This window comes from Eleutherodactylus coqui, chromosome 1, assembly GCF_035609145.1.
Source record: "Eleutherodactylus coqui strain aEleCoq1 chromosome 1, aEleCoq1.hap1, whole genome shotgun sequence".
In the NCBI taxonomy this organism is placed as follows: domain Eukaryota; kingdom Metazoa; phylum Chordata; class Amphibia; order Anura; family Eleutherodactylidae; genus Eleutherodactylus; species Eleutherodactylus coqui.
This window is the reverse complement of record NC_089837.1, coordinates 311,808,835-311,833,321: the sequence shown is the minus strand read 5'-3', so window position 1 is coordinate 311,833,321 and position 24,487 is coordinate 311,808,835. Positions and strand designations below refer to the sequence as shown.

General features: G+C 42.2%; 1 protein-coding gene across 1 annotated transcript in view; it reads left to right on the top strand.

Moving 5' to 3' along the window:
* The window catches only part of SH3D21 (SH3 domain containing 21), a 94,892-nt gene extending 82,194 nt beyond the window's left edge, over positions 1 to 12,698 (top strand). Inside the window, exons 18-19 of the mRNA XM_066574963.1 lie at positions 2,487 to 2,550; positions 12,139 to 12,698. Coding sequence (XP_066431060.1) covers positions 2,487 to 2,550; positions 12,139 to 12,177 — 103 coding nt within the window. The 3' untranslated portion in view covers positions 12,178 to 12,698. The remainder of the gene's footprint in view (positions 1 to 2,486; positions 2,551 to 12,138) is intronic.
* The last annotated feature ends 11,789 nt before the right edge of the window (positions 12,699 to 24,487 follow it).

Below are 24,487 nucleotides of genomic sequence, written 5' to 3'. Positions count from 1 at the left end.
GATAACGGAATAATTCAGAGGGTGGTATGTCCTTATTTTTCTGTAAGTTAGGGAATGCGGTTACACCTTCATGAGAAAGTAAGTGGTGGACTTTAGTGATGCCTCTTTGTGTCCAGTTTTGAAAGGCCGAGGAGGAGTCGAGACCCGGCAAAAATAGTGGATTACATAGGAGTGGCAGCAAGGGTAGGTGGGGGGAGAGCAGATTCCCGGAGTACTTTATGGAGTCCCAAACTCTTAGGCTGGGTTCACACAGGGCGGATTTGCCGCGGCTTCGCCGCGTGGAACTTGGCTGCGGCAGATCCGCCCGCAGCCGCTAATCTCGGGATTAGCCAGCCATGTGGACGAGATTTCTCAGAAATCTCGTCCACACGGGACGGCCAATCCGCTGCGGTAAGTCCGGCTGAAACCGCGGCTGCAGCCGTGGCAGCCGCGGTTTGAGAAGATGCAGCATGTCTATTTACCTTTCTTTTGTGTTTATTTTCGTCGTGGCCATGCTCTCCTCTGAAAGATGGTCAAATGTGGACACAGAATATTCTTGTGTTATGTTTTACGTCAGTATTTTTGTCCGTATTTGATGTTTTAAAAGTGACATTGAGTATAATGTCCTATATTTAGTATGCCCAATATAACTTTTAATTTATAAATGTAAATCTCTGCTCAGTGCAGCAGGTGGTCCTGCTCAGTGATTGCCCCCTATCTCTGGAAGCACACTTATGCCTTATTTATACCGCTGTCAGGCCCAGTATCACTGTAAGCACTGCTGGCAAGGAGCAGGCCGGTGAGCGTTCTCCCCCCGCCCATCTCCATTCACATTAAACAGATTGTCGTTCAGAGATCAACAACTGCTGTTTACACTGAACGGTATGTAAATCAGTTTTCCACATGCAGAAACGGAACGACTGAACAATTCTTGTTCAGTTGCTGTCATGCAGCTAGTACAGGTGAAGCACATGTATTGCAAAATTGTAGCCTTTACAGGTGAAACACTGCATTGCAGAACTGTATTAATTAGAAATTTTCTGGTTCTTGGCAATGCAGCACACTACTGAGACATGTTTGGACACCCTGATACCAAAATAATTGGTACTTCGGACAGCACAATTAGAGAGATGGTAATGTAAATATGTAATAAAGAGGTTCTCCATTTACAAACTATTGATTGTCTATCTTCAGAATAGACTATCAATAGTAGATTGGCAGTGGTCCAAGACCCCCACCAATCAGCTGTACCTTGAGCCTGTATGCTATTAACTGGCACTAATTTCTGCTGGAAGCAGACAGCTCCCATCCCACTGCAGTGGCTGGCTTGGTATTGCATACAAAGCTCCCAATAAAGTGGATGGGAACCTTGCGTGAATTACCAAGCCGGCCACTGCAGTGGGATGGGAGCTGTCTGCTTCCAGCAGAAATTAGTGCCAGTTAATAGCACACTGACCCAGTGCACACCTGATTGCTGGGGGCTCCAGGCAGCAGACACCTGCTTATCTATTGTTGATGGTCTATCCTGAAGAAAGGTCATCAATAGTTTAAAGCTGATAACCCCTTTAAGAGTAAATATGTACAAGGTAATCTTTGTATCCTTAAATACACAATTGCATAATAACATAGTATTTTGTGCTGAAAAAAAATCCTTCCTGACTCCAATCTGGCAATCAGAATACTCCCCGGATCAACAACCCTTCTGAAGTTATTAATGACTATAACATGTAATAATATTATGCTCAAGAAAGGCGTCCAAGCCCCTCTGGAACTCTTTGCTATTACAGTAAAGTACCCCTTTATATGTTAGTGATGAAACATTTCTTCTAGATTTAGAGGGCGCCCCCTTGTTACAGTCACAGTCCTGGGTATAAACAGATCGTGGGAGAGATCTCTGTATTGTCCCCTGATATAGTTATACATAGTTTTTAGGTTGCCCCTCTTTTTCTAAACTAAATAACCCCAATTTTGATATCCTCTCTGTATTGTAGTCCGCCCATCCCATTTATTACTTTGGTTGTCTGCCTTTGTACCTGCTCAAGCTCTGATATGTCCTTCTTATATACCAGCGCCCAAAACTATTCCATGTGTGGTCCGACCAATGATTAGGAAAGAGGAAAACAATGTTCTCATCATGTGCCCCTATATCTCTTTTGATGCACTCCATGATCCTATTTGCTTTGGCAGCAGCTGCCTGACACTGGTTGCTCCAGCTAGGTTTGCAGTTAACTAAAATCCCCAAGTCCTTGTCCATGTCTGTTTTGTTCAGTGGGTTCCCATTTAGTGTGTGATGGTGACATGTATTTCCTCTGCCCATCTGCTTAGTGTTACATTTATCAGTGTTACACCTCATTTGCCACTTTTAAGCTCAACCCCCAACTTATCCAGATCTATTTGCAACCACATTCTGTCTTCTCTTATGTTAATTTCTTTACATAGTGTTGAATCATCTGCAAATTTTGATATTTTACATATTGTACAATATGATCTTTTTATTATTTCTACAGGACAGATATACAAGAAATTAGATCAGAAATCAGTCAAGAGAGAGTGAAACGCTTAGCACTGCAGGTAACTGAAAAACATAGATAAGACATAACAATAGTTGACTTGTTAGTATGCAAATATTCAAACTGACCCTGTGCTTATGTTCTCATATTCTGGACACCCAAATATGCCATATGCTGTAGTATGGTACTTCCATGAGGTACCTTCTTCCCCCTAGTAGCAATTCCTCTTGCGGTGGATATCTTTGTAATGCAGTGGTGCATACACCTCCATATGAAGACACAGAGAAACTGGATGGGCCATTGAAGGCTACAGGCACTGTATTATAAATCCATAATGCAGTTGCTTGCCTGAGCTCCAAGTAGCCTTTGGTCCATTCATTGTCACTAGTTGGAAATCAAGGCATGGGGGACCTGGTGACAGGGGTTTCCATAACTTGGACAACCCCTTTAACATTCATCATTTTCTGTGTATCACACAGTACTGAAGCCACCCAACCAAATGCTATGTCTTGCTGTGCTTGACTTCTATTATTGCTAAAATATTGGTTCACATTAGGTTCTCATATACACAGGCATATTTATAAGCGTCTCATTTGGAAGGTTCTGAATGTGGAGTTAAAGGGATAATCCCAGAAATTGAAGTTATCCTCTATAACTGACTGGTGGAGCATCCAACTGCTGTGACTCCTGCTGATCACAATGATGGGGGTGTTGAAGGTTCCCAAATGAATGCAGCAGTGGTCACAAATGCACATCACTGTTCTATTCACTTCAATGGGACGGCCGGACAAAGCTGAACACTTGGACTATCTTCAGCAGTCCCATTGAAATGGTGCAACAGTGCACATGCATGACCAGTGGATAGGGGGTAATAATACCCAGCTTCCGCCAGTTTTCTGGCAGAAATAAATTGCCATTTTTTGCATGTAGCTATATTCTACAAAAATTTTCTACTTTTTAATTTTTATGGTTGCACCACTAATATTAGAAAGTGGGCCCATCAGATTTACTATGATCTACTCCAGGAAATGGTGTAAATCATACCTGAATTCCATGTCAGCTTGTAGTTGGCGTAGATTTTAGATTGGCTCATCTTCAGGCTATTGCCTCTTAATATGTGTTTTGATTTTCACTCTAGCAAACTGTTTACTTAATATGACACAATGCAAATGAGTATACTCATGACCCCACGGAGCAGGTGATTAACCTCTTAACGACTGCCCCATCTGGAAACTACGTCCTTAGAAAGTGGGCTTTAATCCTAGAGGACGTAGTTTTATGCATCCTCTTTGGATTGATGCCCACTTGCCTGAGGACGTGACAGCTCCATGCTGTCGGTGCCCGCAGGTAGCCGACAGCATGGAGCTGTCATCCCAGGATGCGGGCAGACCCCACCGGCATTGCGATCGGTGCTATCCAATGCATAGCGCCGATCGCAAAAAAGTAAATAAAACAGTGAAAAAAAGTAAAGATTCAGCTGCCCTGATGGATCGGATCCATCAGAGCAGCTGAAAATACTCACGCGGCTTGTCCCCGGTGTCCCCCGGAGATCGGGTCCTCCCGGACTCGCCGGCGGTTTTCTGCGCATGCGCGCCAGCCGATGACGTCAGGCGCATGCCAGAAGCCCGGGAGCCCCCGGCAAATTTTAAATCTCCTGGCTCCCGGCTCCTGAAGGTAGCCGGGAACCAGGAGGTGTTACCAGGGACCGCTGTGAGCGGTCCCCGGGCACACGATCGCCGCTATGCATTGGATAGCGGCGATCGCGAAAAAGTTAAAAAAAAGTCAGTTTCACCTCCCCTCATGGATCGGATCCATGAGGGGAGGTGAAAATACTTACCTAAGTCCTCCCTAATGTCCCGGGACCCGAATCCCCGTTTGCGCATGCGCTGCCGATGATTGACATCAGGCTCGTGCACAGACGGGCTCGAGCCCCGGGAAATTTAAAATCCCTCTGCTCTTGGCTGCCATGTGTAGCCCGGAGCAGAGAGATTATACCGGGGACATGATCACTGTTATCCAATGGATGACAGTGATCATGTAAAGTAAAAAAAAACTGTAAAAAGTGAAAAAAAAGTGTAAAAGTTAAAAAAAAAAGTTTTAAAAAAGTTAAAAAAGCTTGCGTTTCATCTCCCCCCACGGATCATATCCATGAGGTAGGATGAAATGACGTACCTAAGGCCCGCGGATTTATCCGTGGACCTTACCCCAGCTTCTGCGCACGCGCCCGTCGCCAAAATGGCAGACGCATGCGCAAAAGCCGTGGATTGCCAGGATAATTGAAAATCTCCCTGCTCCTGGCTACAAAACTTAGCCGAGAGCCTGAAGATTTCACGGGGGGCCACGGTGAGCGGTTCCTCGTCACGTGTTCGCCGTTATCCAATGGATAATGGCGAACACGTAAAAGTAAAAAAAAAGTGAAGTTTCATCTCCCCTCACCGATGTGATCGGTGAGAGGAGATAAAACTTTTTACCGGAGGCCTCCGTATTTGCACCCCGATGCGATCTTCTCCCGTGAACTTTCCAGGATCCTGGGCATGCGACCGCCGGCAAAACACCGGACACATGCGCAGGAGTCGGGGAGCCCAGGAAACGTAAAATCTCCTTGCTCTCAGCGACCAATGGTCGCTGAGAGCCCGGAGCAGTGACGGGTGGCCTCGTTGAGCGGTCCCCGGTCACGTGATAAAAAGGTAGCGATCTACCTTAGGCCAGTCTCACATAACCGGATAGGAATTACGGATTCCGCATGCGTCTGATCCGCGGTAATACGCAGATCAATCGCATTGGATTACACAATTCCGCTCACATTAGCGGGTCGGAATTTTGTAATCCACTCGCAGAAATGAGAACGCAGCAGGTTCTATTTTACCGCGGATATCTGCAACATAGAGCCTATTGTGCTCCGTGGTCGCGGATATACCCGCAGCCCATATGTAACTACCTTGTATACGGGCTGCGGGTACCCGCGTCATCGCTAAGCGACGGTGCGGGAAATACAAACAAAAAAAAGGTACTGCGCATGACCGCCCGTGTAAGTACGCAGTTATGCGCAGTACATTACGCGGCCGTACGCAGGGTCACAGCCTGGCTCACAGCTGGGATACGCTGCGGGCCTCCGCAAGCGGATTCCACCTACGGCTGCGTGAGCCTGGCGTTATTCAGACCACTACCTGTAATACGTAACTTACAAGAAGCCCTGGGAACGCTCGCCTTCATGCAGTTCCAGGAGCACCTTGTTGAGCGCCTTCTGTGCGAGACCGCCGCACCTCATCAAGCTTACAGAGACTCACAGAGCGCCACTTTTTACACCCCATACCCACCACTGAGGTCACGAATTACCCCCTAAAAAAGCATGAGAGGAGGGGGGATACACGGTTTTATTGCCCCATGTACCCATCCCAACCAGCCTCCGTAATTACCCCTGTCTTCGGAAATACCACACAGTTCACATTATTACTTTTATCTAAGATTTGGGGAACGCCGAAAAGGGCGCGGAGGGCTAGGGGTGTGTGTGTGTGTGTGGGGAAAATTTTTAGGGAGTCAATTTTTATTCCGTACAAATGAACAATGGGGCCTGGGATTTATTCAGTTGTGCCCTGCAATCCAACGGGTGTTCCCTCCATTATGGGCCTAACCATGTGTCCTATAAGTAGATTAGGGCCACAATGGATATGTTTTTGAACACGGGACAAATGGGGTGATCCATTTGGGGGTGAAAGTCTTCATTCCTATGTACACTGTACAAAAAAAAGAGTTTTTAAATTGACAAAATTGCCAAAAAAATGAAAATCTTAATTTTTTCATTCTGCTTTGCTTAGATTTATTCAAATACTGTGGGGTCAAAATACACAATACACCCCTAGATGAATTCATTAAGGGGTCTAGTTTTTAAAATGGGGTCATTTGTGGGGGTTCTCTATCGTTTTGGCCGCTCAATGGCTCTATAAGTGGGCGATGGGGCCTGGAATTTATTCTGTTGTACCCTGAAATCAAACGGGTGCTCCTTCCATTATAGGCCTAGCCATGTGTCCTTTAAGTAGATTAGGGCCACAAGGGGTATGTATCTGAACACAGGACAAACAGGGGTATCCATTTTGGGGTGAAAGTCTTCATTCCTATGTACATTGTACAAAAAAACCTGTTTTTAAATTGACACAACTGCCAAAAAAATAAAAATTGTAATTTTTTTCCTACTGCTTTGCTTAGATTTATTCAAAAATTATAGGGTAACAATACACAGTACACCCCTAGATGAATTCATTAAGGGGTCTAGTTTTCAAAATGGGGTCATTTGTGGGGGTTCTCTGTCGTTTTGGCCGCTCAAGGGCTCTACAAGTGGGCAATGGGGCCTAAATCACTTTCATGCTAAATTTCTGTTCTGAAAGCCACCGACTACTTCTTTCATTTTGCGCCCCGTTGTGCATCCAGACAAAAGATTAGGGCCACAATGGGTATGTCTCTGAACACGGGACAAACAGGGGTATCCATTTTGGGGTGCAAGTCTTCATTCATGTGTGTGCTGTACAAAAAAAGCAGTTTTTAAAACGACAGAATTGCCAAAAAAACGAAAATCAAATTTTTTTCCTTTTGCTTTGCTTGAATTCATTCAAAAACTGTGGGGTCAAAATGGGCAGTACACCCCTAGATAAAATCATTAAGGGGTCTAGTTTTCAAAATGGGGTCACTTGTGGGGGTTTTGGCTGCTCAAGAGCTCTACAAAAGTGCTATGGGCCTAAAACGCCTTCAAGCAATATTTATGTTCTGAAAGACACCGACTACTCCTTTCATTTTAGGTCCCGTTGTGCATCCAGACATAAGATTAGGGCCACAATGGGTATGTTTCTAAACACGGGAGAAAAGGGGGTATCCATTTTGGGGTGTAAATCCTCATTTTCATGGGCACTATAGGAAAAAAATATGTCTTTAAAATGACATATTTGCAAAAATATGAAATTTTATTTTTTCTCCTCTAAATTGAATTAATTCCTGAAAAAAACTGGTAGGGTCAAAATACTCATGACACCCCTCAGTGAATACATTAAGGGGTGTAGTTTTTAAAATGGGGTCATTTATCTATTATTCTGACACTCATGAGCCTTTGCAAACTTGGCTTGGTGCAGGAAAGCAAAGTGTTCCTCAAAATGCTGAAAAGTAATGTTAAATTTGTACGCCCTATAAATGGTTAAAAAAACCACAAGTTTTTCAAGTGTGCATTCAGAATAAAGTAAACGGATGGAAATATATATCTTATCAAAAATTTGTACAGTATGTTTGGACATATTTGAGATATTACAGTTGAAAATGTGAAAAAAATTACAATTTTTCAAAATTTTTCCAATATTGGTACTTTTAATAAATATACACAAATTATATCAGTCTCTTTTTACAACCAAAATGAAGTACAACATGTGTCGAAAACACAATGTCAGAATCACTTGGATATGTAAAGCCTTTACGGAGTTATGCTACGTTGAACGACGCATGTCAGATTTCCAAAATTTGGCTCCGTCACTAAGGCGCAAACAGGCTTCGTCACTAAGGGGTTAAAAAAATGGAGTTAGATTTTCGGAAAACAGTAAGTTAATGTATCTCAACGCTCAATGTAGGATCAGAGGAAATAGTGGATCAAGAAATCTTCCCCCTTTTAACCACCAGCACAAAAACACCTGAGAAAATACTCCTTCGGTGATTTACAAGCCTCAAACAGCTGATCATATGGATAGTATATCTCACCAGAAGCAATGCTCCGTATGGCATCCACAGTAAATAAAAAAAACACCTACTGTAGTACCCTTTGCAATTTGTTTAATATGAATTTGATAATTATACTCACAAATCACAATTAAAAAGTGCATGGACAATTGTAACAAAATGTAGCAAACAGTACGTCATATTCGCCACCCGACCCAAAGTCCTGCTGCAGGCTTCTTCCATGGCAGAGTGGCCAATAGTTCCCTTATCTCTTAAATAGTTTTTACAATAAAAGGCATAAATATACAGTACTGTGCAAAAGTTTTAGGCAGGTGTTGAAAAAAATGCTGCCCATAATCCTACAAAATCCCTGACTTTGAACAAGTTTACCTAGAAAAATTGATACTGTTTTGAAGGTAAAAGGTGGTCACAGCAAATATCGATTTGATTTACCATATTTTCTGCTTTATAAGATGCCCCTAGGTGTTAGATGAGGAAAATAGGAAAAAAAACATTTTGAACTCCCCCAGAGCAGGCAGTGAGGGGGTATTACAGGCAGTAATAATAATAATAATAATAAAGAGCAGTAGTACCACCTCAGAATGAAGTATATACCACTACGTCAATCTGTCATTCAGAATCCTGGGAAAGCTGAGAGTAAATGTAATGGTGGTCTTTAGAGTTGAGCGAACATACTCTGCCGAGCTTGATGCTCGTTCGAGTATTAGCGTACTCAATGGTGCTCGTTACTCGAACAAGCATCAAGCCGTGTTCGACCCTGCCCCAGTTTTTGGCTCCTCCCTGCTGTGACATGCCTGTTTTGGCCCCTCCCCGCCACGATGCAGCGCGCGTTTCAATGGCAAATTTTTTGGCAGGCAGGCAGGGGGAGAGAGAGAGAGACAGAGAGAGAGAGAGAAAGACCCCGACACCCCTAGAAGAAAAAAAAAAAAAAGCTCGGGACCCGGCGTCCCACATACAAAAATGCTCGAGTCTCCCATTAAAGTCAGTGGGGTTTGTTACTCGAGTAGAGCTCTCGAATTTTCTGAAAAGCTCGACTCGAATAACGCGGAACAGAGCATTTGGGTGCTCGCTCATCTCTAGTGTACTTATTACTTGTCACCCAGCTTCTCAGGAGCCCTGAATGCCATGTTTGATTAGTTATAGCGATATATGTGGTATAAATGCTTGCATAACTCTGCAGTTGGCATAGAGGATCCTGGAAGAGCTGAGTGACAATGTAATGATGATTCCATTAGTTGTCACCCAACTTTTTAGGAGCACTTCATGGCATGTCTCCTTTTGGTGAGGTATGGGGTATACATTTCAGCGCAACTAGGCACCAAACAGCTGTACCTATAGTCGGCTCTCCATCCCTGCAATGGAGCTGGCAGATGTGTGATAAGGAGGGGAGGAGAGCCACTAGTACAAACAGCTAATTAGTGAGCGCAGGAGGGAACCGTTGCTGCTCCCTGCCTCCACAAATCAGCTGTTGGTATGGGTGTCTCTCCTCCCCCGTTATGGATGCACTCCCAGCTGGGTCCGAATTTTGGCACGTTAGCTTTTTCCCCCTTTTGGGGGAGGGGTGATTGCGTCTTGTAAAAGGAAACATATGGTTGATTTCTTTTTTCCATTCCCTTTATATTTCATTACTTGTTAAAAATAACTTATTAACACTTCTATTTTTGAAAGCATTCTTACTTTGCAGAATTGTTTCCACACCTGCGTAAATCTTTTGCGCAGTCCTGTATGTTTGACTATAATTCCCCATATATTATACATTACAAAAGTACAATCATGATCAAAACATTACAATAAATTATAATCTAAAATATAAAATTAGATCGAGCTCACTAAATTTTGAAACTTTAATCACATGATCTTTTAGAACTAGTTGAAACCTACAGTACACAACAATCACCATTCATAAAAAACCCAGGTCACATGGTATCAGTCTGCCAATCACGAGTTACTACATCCTAATCATTCACAAAAATAATGACCACATGTTGCAGTTTATCCAATCACATTCCACGCAAATCACGCAGAAGAAATTAAATTTTCCAAACTAAGGGTCGCTTCACACGAGCGTGTTTTGCACGTACATAGGTGCGCACCCATGTACGTGCAAAAACACGCGTTAATGCAGGTCCGTGCATTGTTTTCAATGGAGCCGCGGCTCCATTGAAGACAATGGTCTGCCGACACCCTTTATATATATATATATATATATATATATATATATATATATAAAAAATAAGAAAATAAAAAAATATACTTACCTCTCCGCCACTGCTGTGACCCCCGCGGGGATGAAGAACACAGATGCGGCTTCATTGAAAACAATGCGAGCATTACCTATGGTGCACGCATGTCCTATCTTTACAGGCATGCACCTGTAAAGCACGGAGATGTGAACACACCATAGGGAATGCATTGTTTCTAGTAGAAGTGTGTTTTTGTGCGTGCATATGCACGCACAAAAACACGCTCGTGTGAAGCCACCCTAAGATGTAATTTTAACCCTTTCTAATCCACTGTCTGACGTCTAAAGACATTATGATTTAAGGCTGTACAGCTCTGATATTCGAAGACATCCATCGGCATTCTCTTACTGTATATTGCCAGCCTCTCTGCTGTCAGAGCCTATCCAACGTGTCACCTCATGCAGTACTGGCTTTAGCCAACAGATAGCGCCGTTGTATAATGGCAGAAAAAGAGTAAGTCCCCTAGGAAAACCAGGATACAAATTGGATTGGAAAGGGTTAAAAACATGTCAGTTCTAAATCTATATTTAGTCCAAGTGGACTTCAAGTATTTAAATTAATTATCCAACAACCCTCCTGTTTACTAATGGTATTTTTAAAAAATCTTCTCAGCAGTGCCTGGGTATCTTTATGAATGCGGCTTGTCGTGTAGTTTTCAATTAGTTATAAAAAATTCTTTGTTGAAAGTTACAAAATGTAGCACACCTCTAATACCTTTTACATTATAGTTTATTCGAATGTTTTGATTCTGATTATACTTTTGTAATGCATAATATATGGTGAATTTAATCAAATAGATATTTATGCATTTTACTATGACGACTATTTAAGAATTATGGGAACTATTGGCCACTATGCCCACAAGAAGCCTGTCCGCGAAACCTTGGATTGGGTGGTCAATGTGGTGTCCTGTTTGCTACATTTTGTTACAATTGTCCATGTGCTTCTTAATTGAGATTTTGAGCATTAATTAATTGAGCATAATTTTCAAATTCATAAAAAACAGATTACAAATACTATACTAGGTGTTTTTTTGTTTTTTTTTTACTTACCGTGGATGTCATACGGAAGATTTCTCCTGGTGAGATGTACCATCTAGATCAGTGTTTCTATACTCCAGTCCTCATTGACCCCAACAGGTCATATTTTCAGGATTTCCTCAGTGTTGCACAGGTGATGTAATTATTGTCAGTGCTTCAGACATTGCCACAGGTGTTCTTACTATAGGAGATCCTGAAAACATGACCTGTTGGGGCTCCATGAGGACTGGAATTGGTGAAACACTGATCTATACCATTGGCTGCTTGTGAATCACTGAAGGAGTATTTTCTGAGGTGTTTTCAGCTGGTGGCTAGAAGGGAGAAGATCTCTGGATCTATTATTCCCTCTGATCCTACATTGAGCGGTGAGATACAATGATGCACTTTTTACTTGGCATATAAAATGGCATGTTTTTTGAATGCAACTGTCAATGGGATTTTCTAATGTTGAAAACGCATCGCAAGTTTGTGGTTTGCGATTTTTGTGCAATGCGTTTAAACATTAGAAAGTCCCATTGACAGTTGCGTTAAAAAAACGCAGCGATATCGCAGCATTAAAAAAACGCAAGTCATTAAGAGCCCTAAGTATAATTACTTGATGAATGTAATAAATATACAACTGAAAAGAAAATATTGAACTTTTTGTGTATTTTGTAGATGGAAATTGAAAACCTCAAGAAGCTATCATCATCTTAACTACTGCCGAAAACTTGTATGAGCACATATAAGGCGCATGATATGCCACAACAGTTGAAAACTACGGAAATATGGTAGATCTAACAATGACTTCATTGGGGATGGACACTACCAGACTTATTCTGAGATATCATCACTGCCACTGATTTTAATTTTGCTTGCCAAGAATAGTTTTTTTTTATTGGACTGATATATGTATGTTGTATAATTCCAAACATATCTGCAGAGTTGTCTTTAGCAGACCTGATATTTATTGATGTTAACATGTTGTTCAAACTATGGACATCTATCCTTTATATTTTTGGCATAATCATCCTGTATGAACCCAATCTCGGACATCCCGCATACATAATTTGCTCCACAATGATACTTTTACATTGTGTTACACATATGAAGAATGGTGTACAAGTAACATTATAAAGATGCCAATTACAAAGGCTTATTTTATACATGGGCAGAAAACCAAATGTTACATAAGAGCTAAGGCTGTAGTCCTGAACATAAATTCTGCTGAACTTAGACCAAGCCAAATTCTTTTTACTGTTATTTGAAGCAATATTCGGCACAACATGGATATACTCTTAATTTATTTAATTTAATGCCCTATTAATAATATTAGTAAGTTTAACAGCTCATTTTTATAATATGAAATCGTAGGCTCATGAAACAGCATGCAGTTTTGATGTGCTGCCCATAGAAATGTATTAATTGCGATAACATTCAATATTGCTTTCTATTGCGATCAGACAACGTGATGATATGTAGCACACTTATCACAGGGGAGACCTGTCGTAGTAGACCATTGTTTGGAAACTTCCAGTTATCAAATTCTCCAGACAACGGCCTCTAGTTTTTGCAATGGGTGAGATCCCAGGTCATGGCATTCATATAGAACAGTAAAGTAGAACATTTTTAGGGATACTGCATCACAGCACTGAATTTAGAAGGATTATCTCACGTCAGATTTTACCCGTCATACAGACAACCCAACCACAGCTCAGTCCCAAAGTGAATGGCAGCTGATGGCTACACATGTGCACTATGACTCCATTCACTTCAATGGGAACACCAAAGATAGCTGAGCTGACCATCTCTTGTGTTCCAACTGTAGTGAGCATGTGGAGCCTACTGCCATTCATTTTGGAGCTGGGCGGACTGCCTGGGATGTCTCTAAGGCAGGTAAAACGTGTCATGAGACAACCCATTTAAAATCTGCATTCTTCATTTTTACATATATGTATACAGTTCCTTAATTAAAGGAGCTTGCCATGAAAAACCAGCAAAATGGGAATGCGACTTCATCAAAGCCTATTCATCAAAGCGCTGCGGAATAAGTTGGCGCTATACAAATAAAGATTATTATTATTATTTATTATTATTCACTACAATGTAACACCTGACAAAACTTCTGCATGTGAATATGGCCTTAAAGTCAAATGAAGGAGGTGGATATGCTGATATGCTGCATATTTTTTGCTGGAGATTTGTTTGCAGAAAAATCAGTTCATTACAGTAAAAGCAAAGTTGATGGGATTTACAGACATTTCATCACCATGGTGAATGCACGGTGTTCGTGAACGTGCGATGCAAGTGGACTTCCGAAATAAAAGGTAAAATTATAAAGAAACCAAAAAGATTATACTCACCTTCTGTATATTCTCCAAGCCCCCCCGAAGAATCTTGTCTTCTTTCCTGATGGTTTCCACATGCTGGCGTCCAGTGATAACATGTCATATAGGCACACGTAGGAAAAAATAGGATGATAATCATCATATCCTTGCTCCATTGTAATGAATATCCTGCACACTACACAGAAAAATATCAACATTTTGGATTTTAGTTCAAAAAGTTTTTTATTGAGACAGAAGAAAACCAAACATATGGTACATTCCAATCCTTAGTACATTTAAATTGTATACGCACTTTATGTTGTACCCACTTTCCCGCTCCACCAACTCTCACTGTGGAGCTTGTTGCTGACCCACCTCCGCTCAGAATTTTCTTTTTTAAGAGAGAAACGCTATCCCACCTCAAGGTAGGGGCCCAAGAGGGGGTAGTAAGACAGACATAAAGAAAGAAACAGATAAAACAAAAGAGGAATTAACCAGAGATAGTGCTCCAGAGGACATAGGGGGAATAGGTAGGGATTGAGGACAGGGTGTGGGATGGGATTATGTCAGCGCTGAGAGGTCCTACTTACATAAACCGCCCTCAACATTTTGGATTTTAATAAGATTTTTCAAGCTTGAACATAACCTTAGAATTACTAGTAGCTCTTTGATCATCATATCCAAAAATCCCCTTCAAATGTTACAATTTCTTATTAATTTATCTTAAAAATGTATATCTTGACAAAAGCTAAATAAAAAGAATACTTTTATACCAAAGCTGTTATAAACAAATATATATATAATATATACAATCATTGTCAAAAAATTCCATCCCATAGAAGGAGTTGGTGGAATCGAATGCAACTTATATGTGTGATTTTAATGCTCTATTCACACCTGTATCAGGGCTACGTTCAGGGTTTCCATCTCTCTGCTCTGTTTTTGGAGAGGAACTGAAATAAAATTGATTGAATAGAGGTTTTGATATCTATTGATTATTGACTTCATAGAGGTTTCATTAAAATGGAAAGCAAACGGTAAGGCTTCAGCTTGCTTGCATTCCGTTAGGTTTCTGTTTTCTTATACGAGAAAATAGCGCAGTCTGCAGACATGAACACGGCTGTCATCCGTGCTCAAACTAAACCTGGATTAATCGCTGAAGAAAACCTGGTTCCACTCCATAGCAGTCTAGTTTCATCGTTCAAGATACGACTGCAAACAGAGGCTACCATGGGTGTCAAAATCAGTACATGTAATGGGCACCATGAGACCAAATGTCCTTCAGCCAAGCTGGAAATGGCTCTGACAGACACAAGGGCCTGGAACGGTGGTGATACCTGTCTCTGGATGGTGGACAGCGAAACAGTTGGAGCTGCTTGTGCTTGTCGGACGATCAGAAGATCCTCTCTACTGGTGGTCTGTGGAGAGCGTCCTGAGCCCGGTCACCTAGTATGCATGCCCTCTTTTTTTTGGCAAAGAGTCTATACTGTGTGTATGTGTGTGTATATATATTGTGCATGTAATATCTATCTACATATATACATACATTCACACATTATTTATATATTCAAATGAAATTCCTTGGATCTCTCAGTGTCAGTAAACTTTTGCCAGCCAAATAACAGTTACTAGAGATGAGCGAGCATACTCGCTAAGGACAATTACTCGATCGAGCATTGTCCTTAGCGAGTATCTCCCCGCTCGGAAGAAAAGGTTCGGCTGCCGGCGTGGGTGTAAGGTAAGTTGCAGCAGTGAGCAGGGGGGTGCGGGGGGGAGAGAGGGAGAGAGAGATCTCCCCTCTGTTCCTCCCCGCTCTCCCCTGCCGCTCCCCGTCCGCCGCCGGCAGCCGAATCTTTTCTTCCGAGCGGGCAGGTACTCGCTAAGGGCAATGCTTGATCGAATAATTGCCCTTAGCGAGTATGCTCGCTCATCTCTAACAGTTACGCAATACTCCTTACACATCTATCATATAGTGTGAGTCACACAATATTGTGCTTGAAGATTTCTCTAAGAAACAGTCTCTTTGTTACAAGAAACCGATAAAATAAAAGCTGGATCCTGATGGATTGTTTTGGGTAATGAACAATTTTTATACATAAGCCCTAAAGTGTTCATATATCATATTTTTTAGCATGGATTACTTCTACTGTAAAATGTGCAATATTATCAATAAATATGGAGATATATTTATTCAAATGAAGTTGCTTAATTTGATTGCATTACTTTATTATGTGTACATTCATTAAAGGGGTTGTCTCGCGAAATCAAGTGGGTCTATACACTTCTGTATGGCCATATTAATGCACTTTGTAATATACATCGTGCATTAAATATGAGCCATACAGAAGTTATTCACTTACCTGCTCCATTGCTAGCGTCCTCGTCTCCATGGTTCCGTCTAAATTCGCTGGCAGCTTGCTTTTTTAGACGCGCTTGCGCAGTCCGTTCTTCTCCTTTCAGCACGAGCCGCTTCAGTGTGCTCCCCGCTACAGCTCTTCTGCGCATGCGCAGACGAGCTCTCACTGCTCGGGAGCGCGCTGGAGCGGCCATTCTGTACCATCCTCTGTTAGAGGAAGGTGCAGAGCCGCCCAGCTGTCCCGAGAAGCCGCCCAGCTGTTCCGCCGTCCTGCCGCCCAGGTAAGTGATGGGCCGGGGGGGCTGCCGCTGCGCCGGGGGGGCTGCCGCTGCGATGGGGGGAGCTGTCGCTGCGATGGGGGGGCTGTCGCTGCGATGGGGGGCCTGTCGCTGTGCCGGGGGGTGCTGTCGCTGCGATGGGGGGACTGTCGCTGTGATGGGGGGGCTGTCGCTGTGCCGTAGGGGGCTGCCGCTGTGATGGGGGGGCTGTCGCTGTGCCGGGGGGGCTGTCGCTGCGATGGGGGGGCTGTCGCTGTGCCGGGGGGGGGGGGGCTGCCGCTGTGCCGGGGGGGGGGGCTGCGCCGGTTACCTGCTGCCTGGCGGTGGGTGACTGGTCGGCCATGTTCAATCCAGGGGTCCGGTCGGCGGCTGCGGGGCGTCTGGTTGTCAGGGAGACACAGCTGGTAGCGCCTCGGGAGCGCGCACGTCGGGCTACAGCAAGCGATGGGAAAAGAGCTGGCGGCCATCTTGGGAAAATTTTTATAAGTTGCTGAAACGCTGGAACTGTAAGTACAAACCAGCTAGAAAAGTCATTTACAGGGGGGCTTAGTAATGTATGCTTAATTAGGGGGACTGGGCAAAAAAAAAAATTCACTGCTTCCTCGAGACAACCCCTTTAAGCATTATTAGGGCTCAGTCATACAAGTGGAGAAACACCCACACAGCAGGTACGGAGAAAGAACATATAGCTGGCAATGGACCTGGTCATGCGGTTTTTCGTCCACACCCAGTGCGTGCCTTTTTCCGCACGGAAATACGTGTGGATCGCTGCTCGTGTGACTGAGCCCTAAGACATACATTGAGAATTGCCATCTTTTCTTTGTGAAAGGAAAATATCACCTATACTTTTCCTACTAATTAAAACCTAATCCTAACAAGTCACTAAAATATAATAAATCTTTTCTCAAAAGCAAAAACCTATCACTAAAGAGGAAAATTTATACAGAAACAGTAAAACAGAACCTTTATTAGGATGTTTAAAAAGGCCAAAAGCCACTAAATTACACTAATACAAATAAAAGCTCACAGAGCAAGGAAAGATAATAGTAGTAGAAAGAGGTTCGCCCTATTATGACCCTGATGTAAATGACCCTATAAATGGAGTAATCGCCCCCAAAAAGGACAGCACCGTTCTCCAATCTCTTAATGAGCCCTAAAAAGTCCTTACTGAAAGAGCTAAAACAAGCCTCTGTAACCAAAATTAAGATAACCAGATTGACCCGATGTGCGCTATGTGAACATAAAATGTTTCAAAAGTGCTGGTTGTGAATGTCTAAATCTGCTTGGTTAGGTGATTATTTAGAGAGTCACTTTGTATTTGGAGCAGATATCTAATATAAAGAAGCCTATGGCTCTTTCTCTGTTTGTCCGTCTTTCTGTTTGTCTGTCTTTCTCTCTGTCTGTCTCTGTCTCTCACTCTGTCTGTCTGTCTCTCTCTCTCTCTCTGTCTCTTTCATTGTCTGTCTCTCTCTGTCTGTTTCTGTATGTCTATCTCTCTCTCTATCTGTTTCTTTCTGTCTTTCTATTGCACTGTCTATCTGTCTGTCTGTCTTTTTCATTCTCTTTCTGTCTGTCCCTCTCTATTGCTCCCTCTTTCTGCCTCTATTGCTCTCTCTACCGCTTTCTCTGGGTCTCTCTATTGCTCTCGTTCCGTCTGTTTATCATTCTCAATCTGTCTGTCTATCGCTCTCGTTCTGTCTATCACTCTCTCTCTCTGTCTGTCTATCGCTCTCTGTCTGTTTCTCTCTCTATTTCTCAGTTGCTATCTCTATTGCTCTCTGTCGCTTTCTCTGGGTCTCTCTATCGCTTTCTCTGTCTATCTATCGCTCTCGTTCTGTCTGTCTATCGCTCTCATTCTGTCTGTCTATCACTCTCTCTGTCTGTCTCTCTCTGTTTCTCAGTTGCTATCTCTATTTGTCTCTCTAATGCTCTCGTTCTGTCTGTCTATCAGTCTGTCTCCGTCTGTCTATCACTTTCTGTCTCTCTATTGCCATCTCTGTCTCTCTATTGTTCTCTCTTTCTGTCTGTCTCTCTATTGTTCCCTCTTTGTTTCTCTATCACTCTCCCTCTGTCTGCTTCTCTATCGCTCTCTTTGTTTGTGTCTCTATTGCTCTCTATCTGTCTGTCTCTCTATTGCTCTATCTCTCTCTGTTTCTCAGTTGCTATCTCTCTCTATTGCTCTCTCTATCGCTTTCTCTGGGTCTCTCTATCGCTCTCGTTCTGTCTGTCTATCGCTCTCATTCTGTCTGTCTATCACTCTCTCTGTCTGTCTATTGCTCTGTCTGTCTCTCTCTGTTTCTCAGTTGCTATCTCTATTTGTCTCTCTAATGCTCTCGTTCTGTCTATCTATCAGTCTGTCTCCGTCTGTCTATCACTTTCTGTCTCTCTATTGCTATCTCTGTCTCTCTATTGTTCTCTCTTTCTGTCTGTCTCTCTATTGTTCTCTCTCTGTTTCTCTATCACTCTCCCTCTGTCTGCTTCTCTATTGCTCTCTCTGTCTGTTTCTCTATTGCTCTCTTTCTGTCTGTCTCTGTATTGCTCTCTCTGTCTGTCTCTCTATCACCCTGTCTCTCTGTTGCTTTCTCTCTGTCTGTCTCACTATCTCTCTCTTTATGTCTATCACTCTCTCTCTCTGTCTCACTATCACTTTCTCTCTGTGTTTCTATGGCCCTTTCTCTCACTGTCTCTCTCTATCACTCTCTCATTCTCTATCGCTCTCTCACTCTGTCTCTCTATTGCTCCCTCTTTCTCTCTATCATTGTCTCTCTCTATAGCTGTCTCTCTATCTCTCTTCCTCTCACTGTCTGTCTCTCTATCACTTTCTGTCTCTATCGCTCTCTCACTCTGTCTCTCTATCGCTCTTTCTCTCATTGCCTCTCTATCGCTCTCTCACTCTGTCTCTCTATTGCTCCCTTTGTCTCTTTATCGTTATCTCTCTCTCTATCGCTGTCTCTCTATCTCTCACTGTCTGTCTCTCTATCGCTCTCTCACTCTGTCTCTCTATTGCTCTCTCTGTTTGTCTCTCTATTGCTGTCTCTCTATCACTTTTGGTTGGGCAGTGTATGGTGCAGCTTAGCAGTGTATGCTGTGTTGCTTAGCAACGCTTCACTCAATCCAGCACATGCCTGAAGCACAGCAGCGCCGCCCATAGACTTAACATTGTAACTTTCATCCTGCCTGACAGGTCCCTGAATGTATTAAACTCACATTTGATTATTTTACGGCACGGGTGAGCATGTGTGTCATCTAATGACACCAACATCATACACCAAAGTTACAGCAAGAGGGTCAAAGTGTGGTGCAAGAAAAAGCATGTAGGCTTATTTATATTAGATTTACCGCTAGTATAATAATGAATTGCAAAAAAAGATGGATATGGTATCCTAGAAAATAGATAAAAGCACTGGCTGGTGGAGGGGCTATCACACAACACTACAAATTGGCACTCTGACACTCAACCCCTACCATGCGCATGTTTTTTGGGTGCAATGACAAGCTGGACTCTTCCTCCAGCATTAGTCCCTGTGTGGGGTTGAAGCCTAGCGAGGCTGCTTTTCACAGTGTGGCAGAGCTGCTCACCTACATAAGGGGGCACCCCGCCTACATTGGTATGCTCTGTGACATAGGCAAGGTTGAGGTAAGCTGTGAGCCATAGACACAAAGGATAGGTGTGACCTATTGACTATTATGGGGGTGTAATCGAGGCATGTTCTGTCGTTGCTTAGAGATCATTGTGCATGTTCAAAGAGTGGATGTTCAAATGTATAAACGCCAGCTTAGGCAGGAGATCACCTCCACCACATATGCACACGGAAATTGCTCCAATCGCAGCAGACAATAGTGATTATATATGTTAATACCAGTGAGTAGCTGAGCTGTCATCATCAACTGCTGGTGTAGCTCATGTTATGTACACGTGTCACCTTTCACTGTAATCCTGCCTTTGCTAACAATAAGATGACTACTGAAAACTGATCTATAAAGAACAGAAAACATCACTCTACTGTGAGGCTCAGTTAACAGTGTGAAAACTGCAAGACTTCAAGATAATTTTTAAACATAGTTATATGAAAAAATAACACAATTTTTCTACAGTTTAAAATGAAAAAGGTCCCCGCACCTTCAAGAAAAACCTTCATTAATCATTAAGCTACGCGTTACGACATAAAAGTGTCTTTTTCAAGCTTACATTCACATATTAATTTGTTATATATATATATATATATATATATATATATATATATATATATATATATATATGTACACAGAGAGCTCTTCACTACCTGGCACTCTTAATCTCCTTTAGGGGGGGCGTGTTTGTTAATTAGAGTGATTGATTAATCACCTGGCGATGTCCTGTATCTTACTGCAAGACTTCAAGATAATTTTTAAACATATATATGGAAAAATAACGCAATTTTTTTTACAAATATTAAAATAAAAAATAAAACTTGCCTAAGGCTGAATGCCTACGGACAGATTATCGCTGTGAAAATTGCGGTCAGACACCCACCATGATTTCCGCAGGAATGTCCGTCCATAGACATTCTGTGTAAAACGATTCTCCAATGCCCACGAGCGAAAATCAGCTGCGATTTTCTGCTCGCGGGGGGAGAATCGCAGCAGGTTCTAATTTGTGTATAAAAATGCATGGATGGCTTCCATTGCAGTCAATGAAAGCCTTACGTTCTGCGATACTCCGTGTTGTGGGCACAGCAGAGGTATCGCAGGAATCCGCGTCATACCCCAGCGCCGGCCAACCATCTCACAGTAGATCTGGACAGGTGAGTATAGGGTTTCTAGGGGGTGCTGGATCTAATTCCGCTGTCAGATCTTCACAGTCTGAATCCGACCCGGCTTTAGGCATGAGGCCTATATCAATTGGTTCTTTTCTCTTTATAAATTTTTTTTGGCAGGAAGTAATTTTGTACAGAGAGGTCAACCTGGTAAAGGCTCCATAGCTCCCAACTATCCTGGATCCAACAGGGCAATCCCGGATATCAGGCACTGTTCCAGGAGGTCTACTGCATATCTCATTGCCATCGCTAAGTACCCTCTTGCTCACTGGCTACTTCAGCTGGACTTTTCTGGACGTCTCCTATGAAATTCTGTTGAGTTGGCCAGAACATTTATCAGAAATGCTACAATTTTTTTTCTTTCAGTGATAATTTTCTGTGAAGCCTGTATGACACTGAGTAAGAGCCCAAGAGCAGAGCTGTGGTGCTGTACTGATTGAGGAATGTTGAAATCAATAAGAAATAATCAATTAAAATTGAATCCAGGCATCAGCATGAAATACAGTTGCTTTGACAACTGTACTGAGAACCATAAATCTTCTCTCCACACCTGAAATCAGATTGGATCGATAATGGAATTAAAGAGACACTTTATGCATACTCGTAAAATAAATAGTTCTTGTTATACCTCAAATAAACCACTAGATGGCAGTACTGATATGAACATGTCACTATAATACTTTATATCCAAAAATATTTAAAAGATTAGTAGATAAACCACAAGATTTGTACATTTAGCTGTATAATAAATACAGTTCAATTATATTTCATTTCATGATCTAGATTTGCAGCTAAAATATCCTTCATAACCTTTATTAATTGCAACACTTTTCTTAAAATGTCCTTTTTTTCTATTTCCTGATCAATGAAATCCCCATTCAAGTCCACCCAATGATTTTCTATTTGGTGCTACTGAAAAGGAGTGTGCCTTTAACGTTGCAGTCCACGCAACTGAATTCATATATATTTCAGCTGGGTTCCTGCATAGTGACCACAGACAGTGTGTTGCAGCATAGCAGGTGTAAACTGTGCCAACTGTTCACTTAGAATGGGGTGGAGGCTGCTGTACCATTTTGAGCCACTAGTCAGTAGGTAAAAAGACAGCAGCACAGTATAAATAAAGCAGCAGGGAGCCAAGGTAGACTAAACTCTCACAGCATAATAACCATTATGATGATTATCCGATGAGTCGCACCCAACCTTTGGTCACTCTATAGATCAATATTTTCCACACATTCCTGTCTTTCACCACTCCTTTCAGTTCTGCTATTGACATGTTCGTGGTGGCCTTGATTGTATCTAGCCATCTTGTTCTTTGTCCTGATCTTCTCTTTCCACCGACTTTGCCAAGCATCAGTGCTGTTTCCAGTGAGTTAGCGCGTATCATGTGTCAAAAAAAGAGCTGCTGCTTGATAATTTTGCATAATAAGATATAACCATTAGAATTCATTAGCCAACTTCAGAGACCACTTCACATTAGATGTAATTCAGGAAGTTAATGTCCCTATACTGCTCTAATATTTCCCTACCTAAACAGTAGAGACATCGCCATGAAAAGAGCGACCCTGCTATGGAAAATCTATTCTAATATATATATATATATATATATATATATATATATATATATATATATATATATATATATATATATACTGATAGTTTAGGATAAATGTTCCTTAAAAATAAGTCTCCTCTGCCACAAACCAACAGGAATGCTCAAACACCTACCTTAAGTAGCACAATCTATTGTCACTGGAATGGATAGTCTGGCCTTGGAGTAACAGTAAGGAGGTACTTTGGCAACTTTGCCTGGGTTTATTGGCCGCAAGCCATACATCCCTGCACAAACCTGGTTGGAGTATTGTTAAATCCTGGGGCAATCCAAGCAGAAGACACTACACCACACATTACCTATTTTGACTGATCAGTTAGTCCATGACTCAAATGTGACATCATAGAATAAAGCGTTCAGAGGAGGCATAGGTATTTACCTTTCCTCCGGACTCTGGTCTTATCCACTTCCTCTCCTCCTTTTAGCCCTTGGGCTTGATCCTGTAAAAGGGACAAAAAGATATCCACACCTGATTCAATTGTGACCAGATGGATATCTGATGTATCAAGAATATATACACACATTGCACACAAATGGAGATACACTTATTCTCTGCTAGGCTGGACTGTATTTAGGAGGGGCAAACCTTATTACTAATTTTTCCTCCCTCCTCTTACATTACCTATCTCCATCCTTTGTGATCTGGCAAACTGTTTGGGCATGTCTCTCACATTCTATGCCCAGCAGTCCAGCAATACACATACCATATAGCTTATACAGGTAAGACAGATATTTTCACACATAAATTTGCACCCCCAACATTTAAAGCCGCACTGCATATTAATGATAAATACTGATAAATATGAGGCATTAGCTGATATTTTGGCCAACATACGTGAGCCCACAGCCCAATAATTTTATAAAGCAAATCACTTTCAATGCAAAGAAATGTCAAGACGTTGCTGACCCTTAATATTCATTAACATCTTTAATTCTTCTTAGTTGCAAAAAAGAGCGTTCCCCTGAGCAGTTTGTAGCCAGTAGAGATAAATAAATTTTGAGTGCAAGTTCCATGTTCGGAAATGCATAATCAACTGCAGTAGTGTGCAGAATTTTGAAAGATCCCCTGGGCACTTCTAGTGGGTGCTATTTCATTGGGTCTCTGCTCTTTACACCAGCGTATAAATTAACTTCTGCTGGAAAATCAAAAGACAAGTCATTTAAAAACACACCAACAAGTCTTGAAACACCAACATCGGTATCTTCATCAAACATGGAATATGCCTCAATATGTTTCTGGAGGGCACTCTTCAGTTGATTGATGATGACCAAAAAGGTGTTCATTTTAAACTTTGGCTGGCCTGACATCCCCCCCCCCCCGCAGCATCTGTGGTATCTCCATCACTGACATGCTCGTGTACTATCCGACTTTCAGATTTGTATTAGCTGCTACCACAGGGATCACGTGCCTGCTGCTCATAATAGTCAAACTTCTCTCAGCATTCATCCAAGCTCTTCAGAAGTGCAATAGCTCATGTTAATTCAATGGTGGGACTTTGCAGCAACAAGCTACTGCAGTTGAAGATCTGCTGCAAAATGTCATTCCAAAATTCACACAGTAGGGCAACTTCAATGGTGTATGAGTGTTTGGCCAATCCATCTGCTTCGTTTTATGTGCAGTCATTCTGAGTAGCATCCCCAGAGATTTCCTGGAGAGC